Genomic DNA, 21771 nt, shown 5'->3' with positions numbered 1-21771 from the left:
TGCCGATGAATGGCCTATTTTCGATCTTTTTTTCATACATAAGGCGCACCGGATTATAAGGCGCACTGCCAATGAATGGCCTATTTTCGATCTTTCGATCTCAAGGCCCGTGAAAAAAACGTCCGACCGGAACTCTCTAATAACTAAAGTTCCTTGGGTGAATAATGTAAACTCACTACACCGGTATGTTTTAGCGCTTTAATGGCGAGTTTACCGACAGATATAAGTAAGAACTTTACACTACTTTATAATAGAAATGGCAACAGCGGAGGATGAATGTCCCATAACAAGAAGATAGAGAAAAAGTAGAAGCTTATCGACTATGTTGTCGGCACGAACTACAAAGGCGGACGCGCGCAATTTTTCAGGATTTATGCAGATCCCAAATACAGATCAGCAGGTACCAGAAGGTAAGAAAAGTTGCATTGCATAATATTGTGAAACAAAACACCAGATAATGTCTTACCTTATACACACACCATAATAATACTCCTATGTTGAAGCACATCAAGCGGTGTGGCTTCATAGCTTACCAAAATCGTACTAAAAAAATTTGATAGATTTTTGAGCGCCGTGTGTAATGTTCTATATTTTCAATGAAACATATAAAATGTTTGTGTTCTTTACTTGAGTCATATTGCCATTATAGTGAAGCCTACACTTATCTCTTATGTTTGACTGCCATCTACTGGTCACACTTATCACTACACAATGTACCAAATAAAATTGCTCTGAGGTCGGTAAGCACAACCAGATATATTCCGTACATTAGGTGCACATACATTATATCCAGTTCTTACATATATGTGTATGTACTGTACATACATAAGTATTCATACAGTACATTGGGTGATTACTGTACAGTGTAATAAATAAGTCCCCTCCCTGATGTAGTTACAGTAAAAGTGCAAAAGTGCGTCACCGAGTTTGAAGGTTGCGCAACAAAAGCGTGTCGCTACAGGCACACTAACTCACCATCCCTCTGCTTTTTTTTACTGTGCCAACTCGCAGCTCTAATTTTCTTACGACCGCTTTGTTGCCCGACTTCCTTCCTGCACGTCTTTCCTTTCCTGAGGCGGCGGGCAGATAGTGTGTGTCACGTTGCCGCGGCTGCCGAAGACGCCGTCGGCTCGCTCTTCTTGAGGTTTGACCACGACGCTTCCTGTCTTGACTTCATCAGGGTTGTTCATTTCCTGCCCCTCAAGACTGATACTGTTATTTTGAAGTCGTAGTTTTGCCAGGGTTTGATGTGTTGAAGCACAATGATTTGCACAATGGAACTCTGTATTTTTATAGGCACCGACCGAGGTCTGTCGGTACTAGCAGGTACTTGGCCACGTAGGCCGCAGGTGTCAAACTCAAGGCCCGGGTGTCAAATTTGGCCCGCCACATCGTTTTACGTAGCCTACAAAACCCGAGAAATAATGTGAGTCATGAAATTTTTTTTACTAAATGTATTTCTATTTTGACATAAACATTGCATGTATTTTGACTGTATCTGATCATGCAATAAACATTATATTAACATCTATTAAAAATAATAATAATAATAAATACTGTATTTTCTTGTTATCATGGTTAATGATTTCAAAGCAAGCAATCCATCAATTTGTATAAAATAAATGTAATAATTGCATAGGCAATTATGTAATAATTAGCGCTGTCGAATTATTCTTAAAAAAAAAAATCAGATTAATCCTAATTTTGAATTTGGATTAATCAAGATTAATCACACTTAAATTTGTATTAATCAAGATTAATCACAATTTTAATTTGGATTAATTCTGATTAATCACTGTTTTAAATTTAGATTCTATATGGTTAAACATAATTTTGAATTTGCATTAATTCTGATTAATCACAATTTTTAATTTGGATTAATTATGATTAATCACTGTTTTAAATTTAGATTCTATATTGTTAAACATAATTTTGAATTTGCATTAACCCTGATTAATCACAATTTTTAATTTGGATTAAATATGATTAATCACTGTTTTAAATTTAGATTCTATATTGTTAAACATAATTTTGAATTTGCATTAACCCTGATTAATCACAATTTTTAATTTGGATTTATTATGATTAATCACTGTTTTAAATTTAGATTTTATATAGTTAAACATAATTTTGAATTTGCATGAATCTTGATTAATCAAAATTTTTAATTTGGATTAAATATGATTAATCACTGTTTTAAATTTAGATTCTATATGGTTAAACATAATTTAGAATTTGCATTAATCCTGGTTAATCACAATTTTTAATTGGGATTAATTATGATTAATCACTGTTTTAAATTTAGATTCTATATAGTTAAACATAATTTTGAATTTGCATGAATCCTGATTAATCACATTTTTTAATTTGGATTAAATATGATTAATCACTGTTTTAAATTTAGATTCTATATGGTTAAACATTTTGAATTTGCATTAGTTCTGATTAATCACAATTTTTAATTTGGATTAATTATGATTAATCACTGTTTTAAATTTAGATTCTATATGGTTAAACATAATTTTGAATTTGCATTAACCCTGATTAATCACAATTTTTAATTTGGATTTATTATGATTAATCACTGTTTTAAATTTAGATTCTATATAGTTAAACATAATTTTGAATTTGCATGAATCCTGATTAATCACATTTTTACATTTGGATTAATAAATATTAATCACAATTTTTAATTTGGATTAATTATGATTAATCACTGTTTTAAATTTAGATTCTATATGGTTAAACATCATTTTGAATTTGCATTAGTTCTGATTAATCACAATTTTTAATTGGGATTAATTATGATTAATCACTGTTTTAAATTTAGATTCTATATAGTTAAACATAATTTTGAATTTGCATGAATCCTGATTAATCACATTTTTTAATTTGGATTAAATATGATTAATCACTGTTTTAAATTTAGATTCTATATGGTTAAACATTTTGAATTTGCATTAGTTCTGATTAATCACAATTTTTAATTTGGATTAATTATGATTAATCACTGTTTTAAATTTAGATTCTATATGCTTAAACATAATTTTGAATTTGCATTAACCCTGATTAATCACAATTTTTAATTTGGATTTATTATGATTAATCACTGTTTTAAATTTAGATTCTATATAGTTAAACATAATTTTGAATTTGCATGAATCCTGATTAATCACATTTTTAAATTTGGATTAATAAATATTAATCACAATTTTTAATTTGGATTAATTATGATTAATCACTGTTTTAAATTTAGATTCTATATGGTTAAACATCATTTTGAATTTGCATTAGTTCAGATTAATCACAATTTTTAATTTGGATTAATTATGATTAATCACTGTTTTAAATTTAGATTCTATATAGTTAAACATAATTTTGAATTTGCATGAATCCTGATTAATCACATTTTTTTAATTTGGATTAAATATGATTAATCACTGTTTTAAATTTAGATTCTATATGGTTAAACATTTTGAATTTGCATTAGTTCTGATTAATCACAATTTTTAATTTGGATTAATTATGATTAATCACTGTTTTAAATTTAGATTCTATATGGTTAAACATAATTTTGAATTTGCATTAACCCTGATTAATCACAATTTTTAATTTGGATTTATTATGATTAATCACTGTTTTAAATTTAGATTCTATATAGTTAAACATAATTTTGAATTTGCATGAATCCTAATTAATCACAATTTTGAATTTGTATTAATTATAATTAATCACTGTTTTAAATTTAGATTCTGCATGGTTAATCACAATTTTGAATTTGGATTAATCATGATTACTCACAGGTTGTTACAACTTATGCAATCTAAAAATAATTAAAGAAGCGATTTTACTGTCAGAATATTTTAAAATGTTTTACTTGTGTACACGTAATTTATTTGCTGAGTTTTATCTAAAGTCCCATCTGAATAAATGTATGCGATCATTTTTTGTGTGATTATTCACATTGTTATAATGATTAATCATTATTTTGGATTAATACTTTTTTTCAATATCATGAGGCGATCATACAGTATATTTACTGTTACATGCATAACTGTGAAGTGTCCCTCAATGAAAACCAGTGTGACACCCTTGACGTAGGCCATATTTGGGTTGCAGATTATACACATGAGCTCACGTAAATAATCAGTCAAGCAGCACCGATACGGAGCCAGAACACTGCCGGTAAGATTTGGTATCAAAAAAAAAAAAGAAAAGACATTGTCGAAAAAGTTGTTTTGGCAACAAATAAATACAAACATTGAAAAAAAAACTATTTTCGGTGGATGTTTTTCAATGCGAATATTCATATTTGGGTACACTTTTATTGTTTTTGTGTGTTTCAAAGGTTTTTATGTTTTACGATTTCCTTCCTTTTTTTTCCCCTGGTTTTAGCATCTTTTTTTTTACGGTATGAAAAAAATAGCAGCGTGTTAGCGTGAGGGCGGGGCTTACCCGGAAGAAAAGGAGGACCGATGGCATCTGAATCAAGTGTAAAAGTTATATGAGATCCTTGTGTGAGCCTGGCCATATTGGATGCTTTATAAATATTATTTTATTCATGGAAAGGAAAGACATGCTTATATACCGTATTCTCTGGACTATAAGGCGCACTCAAAATCCTTTTTTCCCCCTCAAAACTCACAGTGCGCCTTATAAGCCGTTGCACCTAATGTACGGAATAATTGTGGTTGTGCTTACCGACTTCAAAGCAATTTTTTTTGGTACATAGTGTAATGATAAAGTGTGACCAGTAGATGGCAGTCAAACATAAGAGATATGTGCAGACTGCACTATGATGGCAATATGACTCAAGTAAAGAACACCAACATTTTATATGTTCCATTGAGAATATAGAACATTACACACGGCGCTCAAAAATCTATCAACATTTTTTAGTACGATTTTGGTAAGCTATGAAGCCACACCGCTTGATGTGCTTCAACATGGGAGTATTATTATGGTGTGTGTATAAGGTAAGACATATTATCTGGCGTTTTGTTTCGCAATATTATGCAAAAGCAACTTTTCCTACCTTCTGGTACCTGCTGATCTGTATTTGGGATCTGCATAAATCCAGAAAAATTGCGCGCGTCCGCCTTTGTAGTCCGTGCTGACGCTGTAGTCGATAAGCTTCTTCTTTTTCTCTATCTTCTTGTTATGGGACATTCATCCTCCACTGTTGTCATTTCTAATATAAAGTAGTGTAAAGTTCTTACTTATATCTGTCAGTAAACTCACCATGAAAGCACTAAAACATACCGGTGTAGTGAGTTTACATTATTCACCCAAGGAACTTTAGTTATTAGAGAGTTCCGGTCGGACGTTTTTTTCATAGGCTTGAGATTCGAAAGATCGAAAATAGACCATTCGTCGGCAGTGCGCCTTATAATCCGGTGCGCCTTATATATGAAAAAAGATCTAAACTAGACCATTCCTCTGCAGTGCGCCTTATAATCCGGTGCGCCTCATATATGAAAAAAGATAGACAAAAGGTCATTTATTGTCAGTGCGCTTTATAACCCGGTGCGCCTTATATATGAAAAAAGATCGAAAATAGGCCATTCATCGGCAGTGCGCCTTGTAATCCGGTGCGCTTTATGTATGAAAAACGATCGAGAATAGGCCATTCATCGGCAGTGCACTTTATAATCCCGTGCACTTTATATATGGGAAAAAGATCGAAAATAGCCCAATCCTTGGCAGTGCGCTTTATATATGAAAAAAAGATTGAAAATAGACCATTCATCGGCAGTGTACCTTATAATCCGGTGCGGCTTTTATATGAAACAAAAATCAAAAATAACCCATTCCTCAGCAGTGCGTTTTATAATCCAGTGCGCCTTATATATGAAAAAATCAAAAATTGGCCATTCATGGTCAGTGCGCCTTATATGTGAAAAAAGATCGAAAATAGGCCATTCGTTGGCAGCGCGCCTTGTAATCCGGTGCGCTTATAATCCGGTGCGCCTTATATATCCAAAACGATCAAAAATAGACCATTCATCGTCAGTGAACCTTATAACCAGGTGCGCCTTATATAGGAGAAAAGATCGGAAATAGGCCGTTCATCGTCAGTACGCCTTATAATCCGGCGCGCCTTATATATATGAAAAAAGTTCAAAAATAGGCCATTCATGGTCAGTGCGCCTTATATATGAAAAAAAAAATCGAAAATAGGCCATTCATCGTCAATGCGCCTTATATGTGAAACAAGATCGAAAATAGACTATTCATCGGCAGCGCGCCTTATAACCCGGCGCGCTTTATAACCTGGCGCGCCTTCTATATGAAAACATATTTTTTTTAAATCGACCATTCCTCGGCCTTGCACTTTATAATCCGGTGCGCCTTATATATGAAAAAGATCTAAACTAGACCATTCCTCTGCAGTGCGTCTTATATATGAAAAAAGATCGAAAATAGGCCATTCATCGGCAGTGCGCCTTGTAATCCGGTGCACTTTATGTATGAACAACGATCGAAAATAGGCCATTCATCGGCAGTGCGCCTTGTAATCCGGTGCACCTTATGTATGAACAACGATCGAAAATAGGCCATTCATCGGCAGTGCGCCTTATTATCCCGTGCACTTTATATATGGGAAAAAGATCGAAAATAGACCGATCCTTGGCAGTGCGCTTTATATATGAAAAAAAGATTGAAAATAGACCATTCATCGGCAGTGCGTTTTATAATCCGGTGCGGCTTTTATATGAAAAAAATCGAAAATTGGCCATTCATGGTCAGTGCGCCTTATATGTGAAAAAAGATCGAAAATAGGCCATTCGTTGGCAGCGCGCCTTGTAATCTGGTGCGCCTTATATATCCAAAATGATCAAAAATACACCATTCATCGTCAGTGAACCTTATAACCAGGTGCGCCTTACATAGAAGAAAAGATCGAAAATAGGCCGTTCATCGTCAATACGCCTTATAATCCGGTGCGCCTTATGTATGAAAAAAGTTCAAAAATAGGCCATTCATGGTCAGTGCGCCTTATATATGAAAAAAAATCGAAAATAGGCCATTCATCGTCAGTGCGCCTTATAATCCGGTGCGCCTTATATATGGAAAAAAAGATCGAAAATAGCCCATTCCTCAGCATTTCTCTTTGTAATCCGGTGCGCTTTATATATGAAAGAACGAAAATAGACCATTCATCGTCAGTGCGCCTTATAACCCGGTGTGCCTTATATAGGAACAAAGATTGAAAATAGGCCATTCATCGTCAGTGCGCCTTATATATGAAAAAAGATCGAAAATAGGCCATTCGTCAGCAGTGCGCCTTATAATCCGGCGTGCCTTACATATAAAAATATTATTAAAAAAAAAATAGACCATTCATCGGCAGTGCCCCTTATAATCCGGTGTGCCTCATATATGAAAAATATCGAAAATAGACCATTCATCGTCAGTGCGCCTTATAATCCGGTGCGCTTTATATATGAAAAAACGATCGAAAATAGACCATTATTCGTCAGTGCGCCTTATATTCCGGTGCACCTTATATATGAAAAAGGTCGGAAATAGGCCATTCGTCATCAGTGCGCCTTATATTCCGGTGCACCTTATATGGGAACAAAGATCGAAAATAGGCCATTCATTGTCAGTGCGCCTTATAATCCGGCGTGCCTTATATATGAACTTTTTTTTTTTTTAAACAGCCCATTCCTCAGCAGTGCCCTTTATAATCCGGTGCGCTTTATATAGGAAACAAGATCAAAAATAGGCCATTCATTGGCAGTGCGCCTTATAGTCCGGTGCACCTTATATATGAAAAAAAGGTAGAAAATAGGCCATTTGTTGTCAGTGTGACTTATATTCCGGTGCGCCTTATATAGGAACAAAGATCGAAAATAGGCAATTCATCGTCGATGCGCCTTATATATGGAAAACAGATCGAAAATAGGCCATTCATCGTCAGTGCGCCTTATAATCCGGCGTGCCTTATATATGATTTATTTTTATTTTTTTTAAATAGACTATTCATCGGCAGTGCGCTTTATAATCCGGTGCGCCTCAAATATGAAAAAGATGGAAAATAGACCATTCATCGGCAGTGCGCCTTATATTCCGGTGCACCTTATATATGAAAAACGATGGAAAATAGACCATTCATCGGCAGTGCGCCTTACAATCCGGTGCGCTTTATATATGAAAAACGATGGCAAATAGACCATTATTCGTCAGTGCGCCTTATAATCCGGCGTGCCTTATATATGAAAAAAAAAATATTTTTTAAATAGCACATTCCTCAGCAGTGCCCTTTATAATCCGGTGCTCTTTATATATGAAAAAAGATCAAAAATAGGCCATTCATCGGCAGTGCGCCTTATAGTCCGATGCACCTTATATATGAAAAAAAGCTTGAAAATAGGCCATTCGTCATCAGTGTGGCTTATATTCCGGTGCGCCTTATATAGGAACAAAGATCGAAAATAGGCCATTCATCGTCGATGCGCCTTATATGTGAAAAAAGATCGAAAATAGGCCATCCATCGTCAGTGCGCCTTATAATCCGGCGTGCCTTATATATGGAAAAACATTTTTTTTTTTTTTAAATAGACCATTCATCGGCAGTGCGCCTTATAATCCGGTGCGCCTCATATATGAAAAAGATGGAAAATAGACCATTCATCGGCAGTGCGCCTTATAATCCGGTGCGCTTTATATATGAAAAACGATGGAAAATAGACCATTATTCGTCAGTGCGCTTTATAATCCGGCGTGCTTTATATGTGAAAAAAATATATTTTTTAAAATAGACCATTCATCGGCAGTGCGCCTTATAATCCGGTGTGCCTCATATATGAAAAAGATCGAAAATAGACCATTCATCGGCAGTGCGCCTTGTAATCCAGTGTGGCTTGTATATGAAAAACGATAGAAAATAGCCCATTCCTCAGCAGTGCGCCTTATAATCCGGTGCGCTTTATACATGAAAAAAGATCGAAAATGGACCATTCATCGACAGTGCGCCTTATAGTCCGGTGCACCTTATATATGAAAACATTTATTTTTTTTAAATATACCATTCATCGGCAGTGCGCCTAATAATCCGGTGCGCCTCATATATGAAAAAGATCAAAAATGGACCATCCATCGGCAGTGCGCCTTATAGTCCGGTGCACCTTATATATGGAAAAAAAGGTCGAAAATAGGCCATTCATCGTCGATGCGCCTTATGTGTGAAAAAAGATAGAAAATAGACTATTCATCGGCAGCGCGCCTTATAACCCGGCGCGCCTTATATATATGAAAACATACTTTTTTTAAATAGACCTTTCCTCGGCAGTACACTTTATAATCCGGTGCGCCTTATATATGGAAAAAATATCGAAAATAGACCATTCATCGTCAGTGCGCCTCATATAGGAACACAGATCGAAAATAGGCCATTCATGGGCAGTGCACCCTATGGTCGGAAAATACGGTAATCCAAAGCAAACCACATCAAGTATAGGAAATAAGCTCAGGCGCCTTTTTGTTCTTATGTTATATTCACATTTCTACAAACTTACAAAGTAAAATGTCTCTTTTTCCCCCCTGCAAAATAAAACCTGCAATGAGTCAAAGTTGAAAAAAGTTTCCAGAAGTGGTATTGTTGTAATCACGCCTCTCACGGGGAGGCCAGCAGGAAGAAGAAGACATTTGTGGCAGGTGTTGGCGTGGAGAATGTGCACGACAACGTGACAAGAGGGCAGCGATTGTGTGTACTGTGAGACTCATTGTGTGTTTGCCGCACACTGACAACAGGAGCTTTGTCAGACGTCACACAACTCTACACAACACTTCCAACTATTGATTTAGAAAAAAACAACAAAAAACATCTGTCTTCTCTTCTTCCATCAGCCCAAGAAGAAGAAAGTCACCTTCTACCTGCTGTACTGCATCTCCACCGCCGTCATCGGCTCGCTGCAGTTTGGCTACAACACTGGAGTCATCAATGCACCTGAGAAGGTGTGTGCAACTTTTCTTTACAAACAAATATTTAATGAGTATTATTGCTGCTAATATAATAATACTGATCATTTGTTTTATTAATGAATACATAATAAAATAACAATTGTTTTTATTTTTATTATTTTTCTTTCTACCACCGCAAATAATGTACACAACCCAAAAGCAGTGAAGTTGTCACGTTGTGTAATTGGTAAATAAAAAGAGAATACAACAAATCATTTTCAACTTATATTCAATTAAATAGACTGCAAAGACAAGATATTTCATGTTCACACTGAGAAACTTCACTTTTTTTTCAAATAAATATTAACTTAGAATTTAATGGCAGCAACACATTGCAAAAAAGGCATTTTTACCACTGTGTTACATGGCCTTTCCTTTTAACAACACTCAGTAAAGGTTTGGGAACTGAGGAGACACATTTTTGAAGTGGAATTCTTTCCCATTCTTGCTTGATGTACAGCTTAAGTTGGCTTGGCATCGTCTTGCTGAAATAAGCAGGGGCGTCCATAGTAACGTTGCTTGGATGGCAACATATGTTGCTCCAAAACCTGTATGTATTTTTCAGCATTAATGGTGCCTTCACAGATGTGTAAGTTACCCATGTCTTGGGCACTAATACACCCCCATACCATTACACATGCTGCCTTTTACACTTTGCGCCTAGAACAATCTAGATGATTCTTTTCCTCTTTGTTCCGGAGGACACAACATCCACAGTTTCCGAAAACAATTTTAAATGTGGACTTGTCAGACCACAGAACACTTTTCCACTTTGCATCAGTCCATCTTAGATGAGCTCGAGACCAGCTAACCCGGCGGCGTGTCTGGGTGTTGTTGATAAATGGCTTTGGCTTTGCAAAGTAACTTGCACTTACAGATGTAGGGACCAACTGTAGTTACTGACAGTGGCTTTCTGAAGTGTTCCTGAGCCCATGTGGTGATATCCTTTACACACTTATGTCGCTTTTTGATGCAGAACCGCCTGAGGGATCCAAAGTCTGTAATATCATGGCTTACGTGCAGTGATTTCTCCAGATTCTCTGAACCCTTTGATGATATTACGGAGCGTAGATGGTGAAATCCCTAAATTCCTTGCAATAGCAGGATTCGCAAATCCTTTTCAACTTATATTCAATTGAATAGACTGCAAAGACAAGATATTTCATGACTGAACTGGAAAACTTTGTTATTTTTTGGCAAATATTTGATGCCTGCGGCATGTTTTTAAAAAAGCTGGCAAAAGTGGCAAAAAAGACAGAGAAAGGTTGAGGAATGCTCGTCAAACACTTATTTGGAACATCCCACAGGTGAACATGGCTAATTGGGAACAGGTGGGTGCCATGATTGGGTATAAAAGCAGCTTCCGTGAAATGCCAGTCGTTCACGAACTAGGACGGGGCGAGGGTCACCACTTTGTCAACAAATGCCTGAGCAAATTGTTTAGGAACAACATTTCTCAACCAGCTATTGCAAGGAATTGAGGGATTTCACCATCTAGACTTAGACTTGGACTTAGACTTCCTTTTTATTGTCATTCAAATTCGAACTTTACAGCACAGATAAGAACGAAATTTCGTTACATAAGCTCATGGTAGTGCAGGATAAGAAAGCAATAAGGTGCATATATAAATAATATATGTAATATATATATATAAAATAAATAAATATATATAAATAAATAAATAGATTACTGTACAGATAAATATATTGCACTTTTTCACATGCGTCCACGTTTATGGATGTATGTTATATTGTCTTTTTTATTCCAGCGAGTTAATCCATTTTGGGGGGGAGTTGAGGGGATAATTTTATTATGATGCGTTCAAGAGTCTTACGGCCTGAAGGAAAAAGCTGTTACAGAACCTGGAGGTTCTGCTTCGGAGGCTGCGGAACCTCTTTCTAGAGTCCAGCAGCGAAAACAGTCCTTGGTGGGGGTGGGAGGAGTCTTTGCAGATTTTCTGAGCCCTGGTCAGGCAGCGGCTTTTTGCGATCTCTTGGATAGGAGGAAGAAGAGTCCTGATGATCTTTTCCGCCGTCCTCACCACTCTCTGGAGAGACTTCCAGTCTGAGGCACTGCAGGCTCCAGTCCAGACAGAGATGCTGTTGATCAGCAGGCTCTCTATAGTGCCTCTGTAGAATGGGGGGAGGGAGCTGTGCTCTTTTCATCCCACGCAAAAAATGCATGCGCTGCTGAGCTCTTTTTACAAGAGCTCCGATGTGTAGGGACCAGGTCATATTGTCAGTTATCTGCACCCCCAGGAACTTGGTGCTGCTTACTATCTCCACTGCTGTGCCGTTGATGTAGAGTGGAGCGTGGCTGGACTGGTGCTTCCTGAAGTCAACCATGATCTCCTTGGTCTTGTTGACATTCAAGATAGTGATGGGATCGGCAGTTCTTTTGACTGTACTGAATCACTAAAATCAGTTCCTTAAATTGAGTCGTTCAAAAAATTCGTTCACCGAATCCCCCCACCCCCCAAAAAAATAAAAATAGGAGGTGGGGGGGGCGTGCGTAGTACAGTACAGTGCAGACATTCGCGGGAGAAGCAGCAAATAGGGTGAACGCGAGTCCCTACACAGCACTGTGCATGCAGTACACCAGGCAGTGAGTGACTGACACAGCGCCACAGTCAGCACAGTTCAGTACGTGAACCTGAATCACTTCTGCAGCAGCAGTTCTGTGTGCAGGTCGGCGAATCATGAGTCAGTCAGTAACAGCTTCCCCAGCTGAAGATCTCGGTGTGTGTCAGTTCGCGAACGACACAAGCCCTCAGCACCCAATGAACGACGCGCACAGTGACTGAACGAGAGCCTCAATATGACGTCCTCCTCCGCGACACAGTCAGTTCTCTGTGTCAGTAGGTTCGCGAGTCCTGATTCTGTCGTTCACTGAGTGATTCATGTCGTTAATTTGCGGTGAACGAATCGTTCGCTCAGTCCCTCCCCCCGCCCCCATGATGAGTAGCTGGCTGCGTCGTTCGCCGGCGTCGAGGGTTCAGTGAGTCACAGAATGCGCCAGTTCCACTCATACCGGCATGGTCGCAGCGGAGCTCAACTGAACTGAGAAAGGAACGAATCAGTTCATGAAGTGATTCGGTTCAGTACGTTCACTCAAAAGATTCGTTCGTTTGAACGAATCGTTCGTGAACGACACAACATTAATTCAAGACCAGGTTGTTGGTTCTGCACCAGTCAACCAAATGTTTCACCTCCTCCCTGTAGTCCATGTCGTTGTTGTCACGGATGAGGCCCACTACTGTCGTGTCGTCCACATACTTCACAACGTGGTTAGTAGTGGACCTGGCGCAGCAGTCATGGGTCATCAACGTGAACAGCAGCGGACTCAGGACGCAGCCCTGGGGGGAGCCGGTGCTCAGGGAGATGGCACTGGAGGTGTTGTTGCCCACTCTCACAGATTTGGGTCTTTCTGTGAGGAAGTCAAGCAGCCAGTTGCAAAGGGGGGTACTGAATCCAAGGGGGGCCAGTTTGCTCACCAAGTGCTGCGGGATGATGGTGTTGAATGCTGAGCTGAAGTCCAGGAACAACGTCCTTTCCTTCCAGATGTTCTAAGCTCAGGTGGAGTGCAGAGGAGATGGTGTCCTCTGTGGAGCGGTGAGGGCGATAAGCAAACTGGTATGGGTCGAATGTGGGGGGAAGTCTGGAGACGATATATTCCTTTACCAGCCTCTCCAAGCACTTCATTATGATGGGGGTGAGTGCAACGGGGCGGTAATCATTGAGGGAGGAGATTGTGGGGTTTTTTGACACTGGAATGATTGTGGCCGTCTTAAAACAAAATGGTACCACAGCCTGGGTCAGCGAGATGTTGAAGATGTCTGTGAGAACCCCAGCCAGCTGGTCTGCACATCCCTTAAGCACCTTGCCCAGAATGTCATCAGGTCCCGGTGCTTTCCGGGGGTTCACTCTCCTCAGGGTTTTCCGGACATCTGCTATGTCCAGGTTGAGCGGCTGCTCATCAGGGCGGGGGATGGACTTTCTCGCGGGTGTGGTGTTAAGTGCCTCAAACCTTGCAAAGAAGTTGTTAAGGTCATCTAGGAAGCTGATACTGTTGTCACAGGGACAGGGGGCAGCTTTATAGTCCGTGATGACCTGTATGCCCTGCCACATTCGTCTAGTGTTTGTAGGGTTCTCGAAGAAGTCCTGCACTTTCTGACTGTGAGCACGCTTTGCAACCTTAATGGCACGGTTCAGGTTAGCTCTGGCTACAAGGGGCAGCTTTATAGTCCGTGATGACCTGTATACCCTGCCACATTCGTCTAGTGTTTGTAGGGTTCTCGAAAAAGTCCTGCACTTTCTGACTGTGAGCACGCTTTGCAACCTTAATGGCACGGTTCAGGTTAGCTCTGGCTGATTTTAATGCCACCATGGTGCCAGACTTGAAAGCCTTGTTCCGAGCCTTCAGCATTGCACGTTCATCCAGGGTTTCTCGTTGGCCCGTGTGGGGATGTTCTTGATCACACTGACATCCTCCATGCACTTCTGAATGTATGCGGACACAGACTCTGCATACTCCTCCACGCATGTGCGGGGATTTTTGGTGGCGGCTGCTTTGAACATGTCCCAGTCTGTGGTTTCGAAGCAGTCTTGTAATGCTGATATTGCTCCCTCTGGCCAGGTCCTCACCTGCTTGACTGTAGCTTGCTTCCTGATCAGCAGGGGCTTGTATGCAGGAATTAACATCACAGATAGATGGTCTGAGGAGCCGAGGTGGGGCGTGGTGCAGCTTTATACGCTTGTTTAATATTACTATACACCAAGTCCAATCTGCTTCCACCCTTGATTGCAAAATTCACAAATTGATGGAAATGAGGGAAAACTGTTTTCATGTTAGCTTGATTAAAATCCCCTGCCACGATGAAAACTCCCTCTGGATGTGTAGTTTGCAGTTCATTGATGGTGCACTACAAAGCATTCATACGTCTCTCCCGTTGACGGTCCCCGCTGCGTCAAAGGCCGCTGGATGTAGCCGGCGAAGTATTCCCATGCTAGCGAGGAGGTCCAACGTACACGCATCTTTCAGTCCAAACCGGCCCGATCCATCCACATCCAGAATTGTCTGGCGGTCGTATGTGACCACGGAGTGTCCACGCTGTAAGCCAGCCATGAAATTTAAAGAATTGTCCGGTATTTTTGCCAAATTGTTCTATACTACCATGAGCGTCAGGGCGCTGCCATCTTGACATCTACGTTCCGTAATATCATCAAAAAGTTCAGAGAATCTGGAGGAATCACTGCACGTAAGCCATGATATTACGGACCTTGGATCCCTCAGGCTGTACTGCATCAAAAAGCGACATCAGTGTGTAAAGGATATCACCACATGGGCTCAGGAACACTTCAGAAAACCACTGTCAATAACTACAGTCGGTCGCTACATCTGTAAGTGCAAGTTAAAACTCTACCCTGAAAAGCCAAAGCCATTTATCAACAACACCCGGAAACACCCGCCGGCTTCGCCGGGCCCGAGCTCATCTAAGACGGACTGATGCAAAGTGGAAAAGTGTTCTGTGGTCTGACGAGTCCACATTTCAAAATGTTTTGGGAATCTGTGGACAAAGAGGAAAAGAGCCATCCGGATTGTTCTAGAAGCAAAGTTGAAAAGCCAGCATGTGTGATGGTATGGGGGTGTATTAGTGGCCAAGGCATGGGTAACTTACACATCTGTGAAGGCACCATTAATGCTGAAAGGTACGTACAGGTTTTGGAGCAACCCAAGAAACGTTATCATGGACGCCCCTGCTTATTTCAGCAAATCGATGTCTTTGTAGTAAAAGAGTGCGGGTACTAGACTGGCCTGCCTGTAGTCCAGACCTGTCTCCCATTGAAAATGTGTGGCGCTTAAGCTGTACATCAAGCAAGAATGGTTAGTGTTACTATGAGTGACTAAAAACTAAACACTTGGGACTTTTTTTGCAGAAACTGCGTCAATTCTTCCAGAACGTTTCTCTGGATCGCTACGGCGAGTCGTTCAGCCCGGGCACCAACACCATGGTGTGGAGCTTGGCGGTCAGCGTGGGCGGCATGCTGGGCTCCTTCTGCGTGGGAGCGGTGGTCAACAAGTTTGGCCGGAGGAAGTCCATGCTGCTGGCCAACATCCTGGCCCTGGTGGGCGGGGGTCTGATGGGACTGTCCAGCCTGAGCCAGTCCTTCGAGATGGTCATCGTGGGCCGCCTGGTCATCGGCGTGTTCTGCGGCCTGTGCACGGGTCTGACCCCCATGTACGTGGGCGAGCTGGCCCCCACCGCCCTCCGTGGAGCCTTTGGCACCCTGCACCAGCTGGGCGTGGTTCTTGGCATCCTGGTGGCCCAGGTGTGCAGGACCACCACACACATCAATGATGATGATAATGATAATGATGATGATCTTGTTTTGGGTTTCCAGATCTTTGGACTGGAATCTCTTCTGGGCTCGGACTCTCTGTGGCCCCTCCTGCTGGCCCTCACGGTCCTGCCCGCTCTGCTGCAGAGCATCCTGCTGCCATTTTGTCCTGAGAGCCCGCGCTACCTTCTCATCGTCCTCAACCAGGAGGAGGCGGCCAGGAAAGGTCCTGCACCCTCATGACCTCATGCAACCACCTCAGATCCTCATGCTTCTTCGAGATTGTATCATCATCTTTACCATCTCAGTCTCACTTGTACTGTCAGTCTCATAATCATAATAATAATCAGAATCTCATACTTCTTCTAGATTGTATTATCTTTATCATCTCAGTTTACTGTCAGTCTCATAATCATAATAATATTCATAATCTCATACTTCTTCTAGATTGTATTATCATCTTTATTATCTCAGTCTCACTTTTACTGTCAGTCTCATATTTATAATAATATTTATAGTCTCATATTTCTTCTAGATTGTATCATCATCGTTATCATCTCAGTCTCACTTTTACTGTCATTCTCATAATCATAATAATAATAATATCCTCATACTTCTTCTAAATTATATCATCATGTTTATCATCTCAGTCTCACTTGTACTGTCAGTCTCATAATCATAATAATATTTATAGTCTCACATTTCTTCGAGATTATATCATCATTATCATCTCAGTCTCACTTTTACTGTCATTCTCATAATCTTAATATTATTCATAATCTCATACTTCTAGATTGTATCATCATCTTTAGCATTCCAGTCTCACTTTTACTGTCATTCTCATAATCATAATAATATTCATAGTCTCATACTTCTACATTGTATTATCTTTATCATCTCAGTTTACTGTCAGTCTCATAATCATGATAATATTCATAATCTCATACTTCTTCTATATTGTACTATCATCTTTATCATCTCAGTCTCACTTTTACTGTCAGTCTCATAATCATAATAATATTCATAATCTCATACTTCTTCTCGATTGAATGATCATTTTTATCATCTGAGTCTCACTTTTACTGTCATTTTCATAATCATTATAACATTCATAATCTCATACTTCTTCTAGATTGTATTATCATCTTTATTATCTCAGTCTCACTTTTACTCTGTCTCATAATCATAATAATATTTATAGTCTCATATTTCTTCGAGATTATATCATCATTATCATCTCAGTCTCACTTTTACTAGCATTCTCATAATCTTAATATTATTCATAATCTCATACTTCTAGATTGTATCATCTTTATCATTCCAGTCTCACTTTTACTGTCATTCTCATAATCATAATCATAATAATATTCATAGTCTCATACTTCTTCTAGATTGTATTATCTTTATCATCTCAGTTTACTGTCAGTCTCATAATCATGATAATATTCATAATCTCATACTTCTTCTCGATTGAATTATCATTTTTATCATCTGAGTCTCACTTTTACTGTCAGTCTCATATTTATAATAATATTTATAGTCTCATACTTCTCGATTGAATTATCATTTTTATCATCTGAGTCTCACTTTTACTGTCATTCTCATAATCATTATAATATTCATAATCTCATACTTCTAGATTGTATTATCATCTTTATTATCTCAGTCTCACTTTTACTCTCAGTCTCATAATCATAATAATTTTTATAGTCTTTCATTTCTTCGAGATTTTATCATCATCATTATCATCTCAGTCTCACTTTTACTGTCATTCTCATAATCTTAATATTATTCATAATCTCTTACTTCTAGATTGTATCATCATCTTTATCATTTCAGTCTCACTTTTACTGTCATTCTCATAATCATAATAATATTCATAGTCTCATACTTCTAGATTGTATTATCTTTATCATCTCAGTTTACTGTCAGTCTCATAATCATGATCATATTCATAATCTCATACTTCTTCTATATTGTACTATCATCTTTATTATCTCAGTCTCACTTTTACTGTCAGTCTCATCATCATAATAATATTCATAATCTCATACTTCTTCTCGATTTAATTATCATTTTTATCATCTGAGTCTCTCTTTTACTGTCATTCTCATAATCATTATAATATTCATAATCTCATACTTCTAGATTGTATTATCATCTTTATTATCTCAGTCTCACTTTTACTCTGTCTCATAATCATAATACTATTTATAGTCTCATATTTCTTCGAGATTATATCATCATTATCATCTGTCTCACTTTTACTAGCATTCTCATAATCTTAATATTATTCATAATCTCATACTTCTAGATTGTATCATCATCTTTATCATTTCAGTCTCACTTTTACTGTCATTCTCATAATCATAATAATATTCATAGTCTCATACTTCTTCTAGATTGTATTATCTTTATCATCTCAGTTTACTGTCAGTCTCATAATCATGATAATATTCATAATCTCATACTTCTTCTCGATTGAATTATCATTTTTATCTGAGTCTCACTTTTACTGTCAGTCTCATATTTATAATATTTATAGTCTCATACTTCTTCTCGATTGAATTATCATTTTTATCATCTGAGTCTCACTTTTACTGTCATTCTCATAATCATTATAATATTCATAATATCATACTTCTAGATTGTATTATCATCTTTATTATCTCAGTCTCACTTTTACTCTGTCTCATAATCATAATAATTTTTATAGTCTCTCATTTCTTCGAGATTATATCATCATTATCATCTCAGTCTCACTTTTACTGTCATTCTCATAATCTTAATATTATTCATAATCTCATACTTCTAGATTGTATCATCATCTTTATCATTTCAGTCTCACTTTTACTGTCAGTCTCATAATCACAATCATAATAATATTCATAGTCTCATACTTCTACATTGTATTATCTTTATCATCTCAGTTTACTGTCAGTCTCATAATCATAATAATATTCATAATCTCATACTTCTTCTCGATTGAATTACATTTTTTATCATCTGAGTCTCACTTTTACTGTCATTCTCATAATCATTATAATATTCATAATCTCATACTTCTAGATTGTATTATCATTTTTATCATCTGAGTCTCACTTTTACTGTCATTCTCATAATAATTATAATATTCATAATCTCATACTTCTAGATTGTATTATCATCTTTATTATCTCAGTCTCACTTTTACTCTGTCTCATAATCATAATAATATTTATAGTCTCATATTTCTTCGAGATTATATCATCATCATTATCATCTCAGTCTCACTTTTACTGTCATTCTCATAATCTTAATATTATTCATAATCTCATACTTCTAGATTGTATCATCATCTTTATCATTCCAGTCTCACTTGTACTGTCATTCTCATAATCATAATCATAATAATATTCATAGTCTCATACTTCTACATTGTATTATCTTTATCATCTCAGTTTACTGTCAGTCTCATAATCATAATCATATTCATAATCTCATACTTCTTCTCGATTGAATTAAAATGTGTATCATCTGAGTCTCACTTTTACTGTCATTCTCATAATCATTATAATATTCATAATCTCATACTTCTAGATTGTATTATCACCTTTATTATCTCAGTCTCACTTTTACTCTCAGTCTCATAATCATAATAATATTTATAGTCTCATATTTCTTCGAGATGATATCATCATCATTATCATCTCAGTCTCACTTTTACTGTCATTCTCATAATCTTAATATTATTCATAATCTCATACTTCTAGATTGTATCATCATCTTTATCATTTCAGTCTCACTTTTACTGTCATTCTCATAATCATAATAATATTCATAGTCTCATACTTCTTCTAGATTGTATTATCTTTATCATCTCAGTTTACTGTCAGTCTCATAATCATGATAATATTCATAATCTCATACTTCTTCTATATTGTACTATCATCTTTATTATCTCGGTCTCACTTTTACTGTCATTCTCATAATCATAATAATCTTAATCCCATACTTATTCTAGACTGTATTATCTTTATCATCTCAGTCTCACGTTTACTGTCATTCTCATAATTATAATAATTCTTATAATCTCATACCTCTTCTAAATTGTATTATCATCTCAGTCCACTTTTACTGTTGGTCTCATAATCATGATAATATTCATAATCTCATACTTCTTCTAGATTGTATTATCATCTTTACCATCTCAGTCCTAGGTTTACTGTTATTCTCATAATATTCATAATCCATTAATATTCATGCATTCTTATTTCCACTGTTTTTGTCATTCTCATTCTCATTCTTTAGTGTCATTCGTATTGTCACAATTTTTATTTATTCTGATTTTTTTCTATGTTTAGTCTTGTTTCTATTCTCAATTTTGTTCTAATTATCAAATCACATTCTCATGTGTTCTCATTCTTACACTCATGTTCTATATATTCATCTTCCTACTGCCTTATTTTAAATCTCACTTATTCTCATTCCTATTTTCAATCTTTGATTTCTTTCTCATTGTCATGATCTTACTCTCACACACATTATCATGCATTTGCATTCTCACCCACATTCTTATTTTATACAATAAGGGAATAAGCGGTAGAAAATGGATGGATGGATGATCGTTTTTCTCATAGTTTTTCCCTTTTTATCATTCTTACATGATTGTCATTGTCATAGTGTTCAGCTGGACTCCACGGGTTCAGATCTTGGTCATAATTAGTAAGAATGATGATGATGACACCCTGAAGTGCCCGATAGGTCCGTACCTGGTCATACCAATTTGTAGTGGGTGTGGCATGGCGTCAAAAGTTTGCTCTGATGGTTCGCCACAAAACACGAGACGTTAACAGCTGGGCTCCACGGGTTCAGATCTTGGTCGTAATTGGTAGAAATGATGATGATGACACCCTGAAGTGTCCGATGGGTCCGTACCTGGTCATACCTATTGGTAATGGGTGTGGCCTGGCGTCAAAAGTTTGCTCTGATGGTTCGCCACAAAACACGAGACGTTAACAGCTGGGCTCCACAGGTTCAGATCTTGGTCGTAATTGGTAGAAATGATGATGATGACACCCTGAAGTGTCCGATGGGTCCGTACCTGGTCATACCTATTGGTAATGGGTGTGGCCTGGCGTCAAAAGTTGGATCTGATGGTTTGCCACAAAACACAAGACGTCAACAACTGGACTCCACGGGTTCAGATCTTGGTCATAATTGGTAGGCATGATGATGATGACACCCTGAAGTGCCCGATGGGTCCGTACCTGGTCATACCTATTCGTAGTGGGCGGGGCTTGGTGGCCTAAACATCCCCAATCACACAGTCATTAATCGTGTCACGAATAGAGTAAGACCACCAACAATCTTATTCTTATTATATATGATTATTTTTCTCATCGTCTCTACTTATCACTGTTATTCTCATTCTCATTCGTAGTTTGATCGACTTCATCCAATTCTCATTCCCTGTTTCTCATT

At 37.7% G+C, this 21771-nt stretch overlaps 1 protein-coding gene across 3 annotated transcripts in view; it reads left to right on the top strand.

Moving 5' to 3' along the window:
• LOC133604014 (solute carrier family 2, facilitated glucose transporter member 1-like) overlaps positions 1 to 21771 on the top strand; it is a 46791-nt gene that overhangs the window by 5875 nt on the left and 19145 nt on the right. For all 3 annotated transcript variants that reach the window (XR_012050392.1, XR_012050391.1, XM_072913058.1), the window contains exons 3-5: positions 9856 to 9963; positions 15907 to 16299; positions 16372 to 16534. Coding sequence is in view for 1 of the 3 variants with exons in the window: in XM_072913058.1 (XP_072769159.1) it covers positions 9856 to 9963; positions 15907 to 16299; positions 16372 to 16534 (664 nt within the window). In the remaining 2 variants the exon portion in view is untranslated. The remainder of the gene's footprint in view (positions 1 to 9855; positions 9964 to 15906; positions 16300 to 16371; positions 16535 to 21771) is intronic.

Source organism: Nerophis lumbriciformis, linkage group LG04 (genome assembly GCF_033978685.3).
Source record: "Nerophis lumbriciformis linkage group LG04, RoL_Nlum_v2.1, whole genome shotgun sequence".
Taxonomy (NCBI): domain Eukaryota; kingdom Metazoa; phylum Chordata; class Actinopteri; order Syngnathiformes; family Syngnathidae; genus Nerophis; species Nerophis lumbriciformis.
Note: the sequence above shows the minus strand (reverse complement) of the source record. Positions and strands in the feature narration are given on the sequence as shown.